The sequence below is a fragment of the Lathyrus oleraceus genome, chromosome 7 (assembly GCF_024323335.1).
Source record: "Lathyrus oleraceus cultivar Zhongwan6 chromosome 7, CAAS_Psat_ZW6_1.0, whole genome shotgun sequence".
Lineage (NCBI taxonomy): Eukaryota > Viridiplantae > Streptophyta > Magnoliopsida > Fabales > Fabaceae > Lathyrus > Lathyrus oleraceus.
Window position 1 is genome coordinate 117431194 of NC_066585.1, and position 9307 is coordinate 117440500.

Genomic DNA, 9307 nt, shown 5'->3' on the forward strand with positions numbered 1-9307 from the left:
TAAAGTAGATGAAATTAACTATCACTAATTACACCTTAACATGGTCCTTGGAGCACAAGATAACAAAACCATAATAAAAATGAAAGAAAATTAATTGGTAAAAATAAGAATAAATACATAAAGTAAAAAACAAAATAAAAAAATAAAAAAATGGATACAAGTCAGAATAATCCCTTTTAACTTTTAGCTAACTAGGTTGACATTTGACTCAGAACAATACAAACCATTCAGATGATTCTCATGAATGACTTAGATAAAATATAAAATACATACAAAAACACAATATCTCAAATAAGACGAATGTCTCTGACAAACTCTAATGACACAATAAATAATTTGAAAAACAACTGACTCTGACAAAGCCCAAATGACTCAAATAAAAAATAAGCATAAACAAATGATATAACAAAATGTAGGATGTGACACTTTTATTTTGTATAATACACTATTATTAGGAATAGTTTTAAAATTTGAATTCGTATAAAAACAATAGAATATTATGAAGCATATTGTTTCTTCTTAAATTCATAACCAATAAATTAGATTTACATAATTTTCTCTTTTGACAAGAGATATATGGCATTCTTAAATTTCACAAAATCCAAAAGATTATACTTTCGCAAAAGCTAGTATTGTTCTTGTGAACATAACAAAAATATTATTCAATAAAATGAAACGCATTATATATTCAAACATCAGCGTTTGTAGTCCAGCGGTTAGGATAATTGCCTTCCAAGCAATAGACCCGGGTTCGACTCCCGGCAAACGCAAGAATTTTCGTTTTTCTTAAAAATGTATTTAGTTGTAGCAAGGGTAGGTACCCCACCTGAAACGAACAGTTGTTGCATTTGTGGTTCATATGAATCTTGCACCTCAAATCTCACCGCTACCGTAAGTAACTTGTGATAGCTTAATCCTTCACTAGTAACCTCCCCAATGGAATTTTGTTCCACAACTCTTTCTTTCTCTTCTTCCACTTCTGTTCTCAATTCTCAGGTAAATTTCTTACCTCTACTCATGTATGTTGTTTATCCTTTTCCATGCATGTATGTTGTTGAAACTTTCACTTCCTCTTTGTAAAAAAAGTTATACATTTATTTATTTATTTCTGCATTACCTTATTGCTCTTCTTTTAATTTGTGCTGCAGAGCCCTAAATTTCCTAAAAGGAATTTCTGTCAGAAAATTTCAAACCCTACATTGCCTAAACCATTTCTTCAAATATATGGTAAACCTCACAAATTAATTTATGAACAAAACTCAACAAAACTTTCTCCTAGAACACATAGAGCATCCATATCAGCTAAATCCGGAAGACAAAATTGGGATTTAGGAAGATTTATTAAAACTTTATACTTCTTCAATGGTCCTCCATCTCCTGCTAAGGTAACTTTTTTTCATTTCTGAATATTTATCATTTCTGAATTGTGGATCAACTAATAATATTTATCATTTCTGAATTGTGAAGTTCTTTGACTTTCTAGTTGGGAAACTATCCAGTACTTCCCCTAGTGTATCGGTTAACTCCATGGGGACTTCCGATATTGTTCTTGTTGCTGGAGCTACCGGTGGTGTTGGTCGAAGAGTGGTTGATGTGTTACGGAAGAAAGGAATTCCTGTCCGAGTATTGGTATTGTTTTGTTTGTGGATTGCCTTTGATAAATTCTCACTGCAAATAATTTGGATCAATGAATAATATTTTATTTAACTTCTGTATCAATATTTATCAGGTTAGAAATGAAGAGAAAGCAAGAAAGATGTTAGGCTCAGATGTTGACTTGGTGAGTTACTTTAATTGAATGCGCTGAAATGCTTTACGATTGATAAAATAATATAAATATGTACTTTCTTAGTTTGCAATAATTTGCTGTTGATAATGAGATGTAATTGGACCTAAATATGATGGATGCCAAAATAATGGAAAAAATGTTACTTATGGAGGGCAGAGTAGCCAATAGCAGCGCTATCTCGCTATAGAGGAGAGGAGGCCGGGCGTTATGAGAAGAGCCTTAGCGGTGCAAAACACTAGAGTGCATGCTATAGGATAAATAACGGGTAGCGGGGACGGAGTATTTCCTGGTCCAGAGCGGTTTCTGTTCCGCTATCATTATGAAAAAACGAAGTCATCCCTTAAATTTAAAACGTTTTAAGGGTAATTTTGAGTTGAGACTCAATCCTATCCTTTGCCTTCTCTGTTTTTATTTTAATCACATTGAAGAAAATGAAGAGTTTGGAGAAGATAATAGGATGGAGGATGAAGAGGAGTTTGTTGAAGAAGAAGACTTGTTTGATGATGATTTTTTGCTTTAAAGACTTCAATTATGATGATATTTGATTTCTATGATAGTTTGAATTTTAATATTTAGTACTTAAGTTTGAATTTTTGGATGTGTTGTTTTGATTAAGACTTGTTGATGTTGATTAAGAGCTTCCATTAAGACTTGTTGGTTTTTGAGTGTTTTTTTATTAAGTCTTGTGCTTTGATTTGTAAATAGTTTAGGGGTTTTGAGTTATTTGTTTAATTTTACATTAAAGATATGTTTATAATTATTACTCATGTAATTTGTCCAAAAAATATCAAATAGTGGTCATCCCACTATACGCTATTCTGCTATTCCATTTTTGTGGTCGGCCGCTCCGTACCGCTATCCGAAATTGACTACTCTGATGGAGGGTATGTGGTTGTTGGCAAATGAGATGATAAATTGACTGACGGCCAAGTATGAAGTCTTTACTGATCTGTGCATGAAAGATTTATGCGAATTTTAGGACTAGCTGGTGGAAGATACCGATGTTCATCAGTGCTAACCTTTCCTGTTTCATATTTATATGTATTCTGTGATTACATATATTATACTGCACAAAAATTGATAAATTTTATTTACCCTTTACTTCCTCTACATTATGGCCAACTAACCTTTTTGTTGAAACTAAGGTTGTTGGAGACATTACAAAAGATAGTACTTTGATCCCTGAATACTTTAAAGGAGTGAAGAAAGTGATCAACGCCGTTTCTGTTATTGTTGGCCCTAAAGAAGGAGACACTCCAGACAGAGCGAAATACAGCCAAGTATGTTCACTCACTTTATTAAGAATTGAAATGTAGTGTTTTTAATCAATGACTTCATAATCATCTCTTTCTAACGGATTGAATTTATTTTTGATGCAGGGAATTAAGTTCTTCGAGCCAGAGGTAAATAACTGTTTTTCCTTTATGTTGAGACTACCTTTGGAGTCAATTTGTTGTCTATTTAATTTTAAAAGTCCAGTTTGTATGCACGCTCATCCTGAGAAGTTCTAGAAGCTTTTCTCTTAGTTGTTGGTTATTGAAATCAGATAAAAGGCGATTCACCAGAAAAGGTAGAGTACATAGGAATGAGAAATTTGATCAAGGCCGTGAAGAACAACCTTGGACTTCGAAAGGGAAAGCTATTATTTGGATTTGAAGGTAGGTTCCCAGTTGACAGCAATGCTTGATTGATTCAACTTCTCTAATTTTAGTTGAACAACCTTGAACAAGTGATTTTGTTTCTTTGTGCTTCCTATTGATCATATTTCTTTCTCTAATTTTCTGGCAGGCGAAAGTTACAGGCAGCTTTCTTGGGGCGCTTTAGATGATGTGGTAATGGGTGGAGTTAGTGAAAGTACTTTTCAGATTGATTCAAATGGTAGTGAAAATGGTGGACCAACCGGGGTTTTTAAAGGTATGAATCGAATTCTTGCAAATGTGTGCAATTGTACTTCTAGAGGACTTGAATAGCATTTCCTTTGTATTTTACCGCTCAAAATAATACAGCCTTGTTTCTAATCCAGGTGTTGTTTCATCGGCAAATAATGGTGGCTTTACAAGTATCAGAACAAAGGTAAACTGCAATTTTTACTTTAACAAAATATTGCGGGAAACTAAGTTGTTAAATGAAAAGAAGAGAGTTTACATAATTGGTCTTCAGAATTTTTCAGAACCTGAGGATCTCTCTGCATATGATGGTTTGGAGTTCCGTCTAAAAGGTGATGGGCGTAGATATAAGGTCATTATACGCACAAGCCCTGATTGGGATGCTCTTGGGTACACTGCAGGCTTTAACACAGAGAAAGGCAAATGGCAATCGGTAGTTGAAATCTAGTACTATAGACACAGTCAATTTTATCTAATGACAGCTCTCAACGGTGTTTTTTTTTTCCTTTCACAGATTCAATTGCCATTTTCTTCCCTGAGGCCCATATTTCGAGCAAGGACTGTGTCTGATGCTCCGCAATTTGATGCCAGCAACATTGCATCACTGCAGGCATGGCTCTGTTGTTGGTATTTCTTTGTCTTTTGGCCTTGCAATCTCACACACATGTTCTTAATTATGAATTGAAATTCTCTACAGCTCATGTTCAGCAAGTTTGAATATGATGGTAAATTAAACGAGACTTTTGCGGAAGGTCCGTTTGAGCTTCCAGTGTCTAGCATAAAGGCATATATAAATGATCCAATAACTCCTAGGTATAGCCTTATTTTCTGGATGCCTTTCCCATTCTTTTTATTCATCCCTATATGCTTATTTTTTGCCGTGTTTCTGTCATTAAGATTTGTACATGTGGGCTCAGCGGGAGTTACCAGACCGGAAAGGCCCGGACTTGATCTAAGTAAACAGCCTCCTGCAGTTCGATTAAACAAGGAACTGGATTATATCCTCACATTTAAACTAAAGGTAGAATACTGTTGATGGCTCCTTATTTGTTTTCATTTCTATGTTACATCTTTTCATTTGCTGAGAGCAATTAATGCTGCAATAGGGTGAGGATTCAATCCGAGAAAGTGGCATTCCATATACGATCGTTAGGCCTTGTGCGCTAACTGAAGAACCTGCTGGAGCTGATCTAATCTTTGATCAAGGAGATAATATTACGGTAATACGAAAACATTTTCTTGGTTTAAGAGCTCTTGCTAAACATCCATCTCACATATTTAGTATAGTAGCATTTTGCTTCTTTGTCACTCATCTTCCAATTTAATGCATAATAGGGTAAAATATCAAGGGAAGAGGTTGCTCAAATGTGCGTAGCTGCACTTCAAAGCCCTTATGCTTGTGATAAAACATTTGAGGTCAGTCTTTTTCTTTACAATCCCCAATCCATATTTTTCCTGATTTATTTAGTATTAGTACTTTAGGGTGAGGATTCATACAAAGGTTTTCTATTTTTATACGGCGAAGTGTATGTACACCCTGTGTATGTACGCCCTCTAGTCATTATTATAAACAAATATTTTCTTTTCAAATTAATTGAATAATTAATATATCTGAAAATGGAATATTTACTTATATCTGAAAATGGAATATTTCCTTATAATAGTGACGAGAGAAGTATGTGTTTAGGTTAGATAAACTATTTTCCATTATTTATATGAATCTAGCAATTCGATTGTGATCTCACTCTAGTTTGGAAGCTTTACATCATCTATACAACTATATCTATTGCAGGTGAAAAGTGTTATTCCGTTTAGCGAGCCATTTACGGTGGATCCCGAAAATCCTCCTCCAGAGAAGGACTATGACATATACTTTAAAAGTTTAAAAGAAGGCATAACTGGGAAGGAAGCCCTCCAACAAAATCCTATACCTGTTTAATGTTCTTGCATTGCAGTTCAGCTATGGATATTGAGGATATATATAAAAGTACATTGAGAGCTGCACATAATCTTTGAATCCAAAGAAATATAAACCAAACAAAACTATGATATTTCATAAGCCTAGACATGAATGTTGCCCTATACAAGATGCATGTATATTCATTGTACTTAAACATACTTTCCTTTTCCTTGTTTGTTTTAGCATATAGGAAGGTAAAGAATAACCACACCACACTTTTCATATACCAAAATAAATTTGGTTTTGACTCCAATTTTGGTAAAAGATTTATCCTAGTATGTTTTATTCTCACATTCACATATTGGTATTTTTCATGCCGACTCCGAACATGTTATATCGAACTATAATTCGTTGAGGATGTATAATTTATATTATAGTTCGTGTTGTTGTTTAAGTTAAGAGATAGTTAGATTAATTATAAAGTTTGTTGCAAAGATGCGAACTAATTGAGACTTATAATACGTTGTAAATAACAATTCTTCTTCCTAAATATCAAAAATTTACAACAATATTTCCTTACAATCAACTTAATTTCTTTCTTCATTCTCAAAATACATAAGATTGTTCCAACAAATTGGTATCAAGAAGTTTGGTTTGATTAAGCTATTTGCAATGACAAATGGAAGCACATCATTGAATCAATTTATTGTGAATCCATTAGTTTTCAAAGGTGAAAACTATGATAGGTGTTGTACAAATGAATGTCATATTTAGATTTCAAGATGTGGTTGAAATTGTGTATGATGTCATACATGCATTGGAGACAAATGCAAATGATACTCAAAAGGATGCACATAAGGAGCATAGGAAGAAAGATGGGAAAATTCTCTTCCTGATTCATCAATGCATGAATCCTAATGTTTTTGAGAAGATCATTGAAGAATAAACGACCAAAGAAGTCTGTGATAAGTTAAAGAAGCTGTATGGTGGAGATGAGAAGTTGAAGAGAGTTAAGTTGCAGACTTTGAGAAAGAAATTTGAGACGACTCAAATGAAAAGGGAAGAGTCATTTGTAGAATTCTTTTCAATATTGGTACTGCTGACTAACCAGATGAAGGCGTGTGGTGAATCAATCAATGATTTGCCAAAATCGAGAAAGTGTTAAGATCTTTGAGTACAAATTTCAATTATATTGTAGTGTTATTAGAGGAATCTAAGAACCTACTTGAGATGAAGTTAGAGGAACTTCAAGCTTCTTTAGAAGCTCATGAGATGAGATTGAAGTAAAGGAGCCCAGAAAGGGAAAAAGTGGCTGAACATGCATTGTAAGAAAAATTCATCAAGAAAGATCGGACTGGAAAAGAGAAGTAGAGAATGAATTATGAAACATGTAGGAATTCAAAGAATCAAAATGATTCAATCAAGAAAGGCATGTTAAACAAGAATCCAAGAAATAATGTGGACATGAAAGAAGTGCAATGCTATAGTTGTAAAAAACATTGGTCACTATGCAAGAGATTGCTACCTAAATAAGGATTCGAGGGCAAAATATAAGGAAGAAGTTCAATATGCACATGCATGAGGGAGTGATTCTGATGATGTGCGGCTAATGACTAACATTCATTCTAGATTCATGGTGTAGAAACCATATGATAGGTAACAAGAACTGGTTCATCATGCTAGATGAATCAGTAAAAAAGGTGATTAAGTTTGCAAATGGTAGATATGTCACATCAAAAGGAAATGGAAACATATATATGGCGAGAAAAGATGGTCCTAAGGCTACCATTTATGATGTACTATATGTACCCTCTATGACAAGTAACTCGATAAGCACGAGTCAATTACTTGCAAATGGTTATAATATGAAGATGTCACATAATCAAATGAAAGTGTATGAAGGGATAAAGGAGATTGATATTAAGAGCACCATTAGCAGACAACAAAACCTTCAAGATAAAGATCAACATGTTTTGTCATTAATGCCTAACCTCAATTGTGAGAGAAAATAAAAACTGGTTGTGGCACCACAAGTATGGACATTTGAACTTCAGAAGTCTAAGGCTGCTTACATGAAGAAGATGGTGTGTGGTCTACCTCAAATAAATGATCCAAGTGAGATATGTGAAGAATGGTGCAAAGTCAAACAAGAAAGAAGTCATTCAAACATGATTTGCCTATAAAGCCAAAGGAGAAGTTTAAGCATGTTCATTCTGATGTGTGTGGATCTTTTGAAGTAAGGTTAAATGAAGGTGACTATTTTTCTTAACTTTCATAGATATGTTCACAAGATACATATGAATTTATCTGATTGAAAGAAATAATGATGTATTCACCCAGTTCAAGAGATTTAAATTACTAGTTGAAAAGCAAAGTAAATGTAATATTAAGAAATTGAGAATTGATGGCGGAGGTGAATACAAACCTCTATGGAATTTGCAAAATTCTGTAATGATTAAGGCATATAGCATGAGATCATAACACCCTACACACCACAACACAATGGAATAGCAGAAATGAAGAATAAAAGTGTACTGAATATGACCAGGAGCATGTTGGAAGCTAAGGATATGCCAAACAGATTTTGGGGTGAAGCAGTTCCAACATCTGTCTACATCCTTAACAAATGTCCAATAAAGAAGATGTTGCACAAAACACCTTATGAGGTCTGGACAGGGTTAAAGCCAAATGTTGGTTATATCAAAGTATTTGGATCAATGTGTTTCATACATGTACCTGAACAATTGAGGAGAAAGCTAGCTAGTAGAATTCAAACTATAATTTTCATAGGTTATCACTCAGATAATGCTTACAAATTGTATTCACCAAATGAGGATAAACTTGTGATCAATAGAGATGTTTGTAACACCCCACTTCCTGACTCAATAATACATAAATACAATATAATTCTATCTAAGTAGGATGTCACTTCACAATTCAAGAAGTCTGAATGTTACTTCTTTTAATAAAAATATAGTCCAAACAACGAAATTAAACAAAAGTATGGCATCCTTAGCCTCAACAAATCATCCACACAAAAAGCGGTTCAATAATTACTTTATATTAAAAGATACGTAACATAATAACATAAAGAAAACAACATGTTTCAGGATGTTACGTATCAGAGCAACATCACTAGTAGACTCGACCGATAACAATATGAGGTACATCTCCAACTACTCAGGTACCTGATTGTCTGTACTCTAAAGGAGCACATACACAAAAAATACAAAAAGGGGTGATAAATTCATTCATATAATAAACGGTATATGATAGTTAAGAGAGTATTATTTATACACATAAATCATAGTCATTCACAATCACATTCTCACCACAACAAATGCACAAGCACTACATAATTACAATGCACTGATACCCGACAATATTACACAACACATGTGGTACCAATTCTCATAAATGGTTCATCAGAAGAACCTTCTTCCCCATTCGGAATCCACAACTCTCCCTTCTGAGTTCCAGATAAGTCATTCGTCCTCCTTCGGACCTATGACTTATCTCCTTCAACATGTCAACAATGAATGCATGACATGGTAATAATGCAATTAACAGAATAATTATAATAATATTTAATGATCCATAATCGATCACACAATTTCAACCACGCATAACGTAATCCACCTTTCCGGACTACCACAAATATAATCAAACACACCTTCTCAATCATCCACAACACATCAAATAATTTTGTTGAAAAGTATATTTCCGGCAAAT

The 9307-nt window shown here is 33.8% G+C and overlaps 1 protein-coding gene and 1 non-coding gene across 3 annotated transcripts; both read left to right on the plus strand.

Annotated features, from left to right (window-relative positions):
- Positions 1-698: 698 nt before the first annotated feature.
- Positions 699-770, plus strand: TRNAG-UCC (transfer RNA glycine (anticodon UCC)). The gene has a single exon. It is a non-coding gene; the product is annotated as a tRNA-Gly (tRNA).
- Positions 771-809: 39 nt separating this feature from the next.
- LOC127101513 (protein HIGH CHLOROPHYLL FLUORESCENCE PHENOTYPE 173, chloroplastic) lies at positions 810-5888 on the plus strand. 2 transcript variants are annotated; one of them, XM_051038945.1, is made up of 16 exons: positions 810-996; positions 1149-1385; positions 1468-1629; positions 1730-1780; positions 2935-3069; positions 3169-3192; positions 3336-3447; positions 3578-3703; positions 3813-3862; positions 3950-4108; positions 4190-4285; positions 4373-4488; positions 4573-4696; positions 4782-4895; positions 5011-5091; positions 5468-5888. In XM_051038945.1, the coding sequence occupies exons 1-16, from the start codon at positions 937-939 to the stop codon at positions 5612-5614; spliced, it is 1794 nt and encodes a 597-aa protein (XP_050894902.1). In that variant the 5' UTR covers positions 810-936; the 3' UTR covers positions 5615-5888. The 2 variants fall into 2 exon arrangements, with proteins under 2 accessions (XP_050894902.1, XP_050894903.1); XM_051038946.1 differs by lacking the exon at positions 810-996 and having other exon boundaries at positions 1227-1385; positions 1484-1629.
- Positions 5889-9307: the final 3419 nt, after the last annotated feature.

Coding starts and splice junctions, on each gene's coding strand:
- LOC127101513 (XM_051038945.1), top strand. CDS start 937: ATGGAATTTTGTTCCACAACTCTTTCTTTCTCTTCTTCCACTTCTGTT. Junction 997..1,148: donor CTTCTGTTCTCAATTCTCAG/GTAAATTTCTTA, acceptor TTTGTGCTGCAG/AGCCCTAAATTTCCTAAAAG. Junction 3,448..3,577: donor GCTATTATTTGGATTTGAAG/GTAGGTTCCCAG, acceptor ATTTTCTGGCAG/GCGAAAGTTACAGGCAGCTT.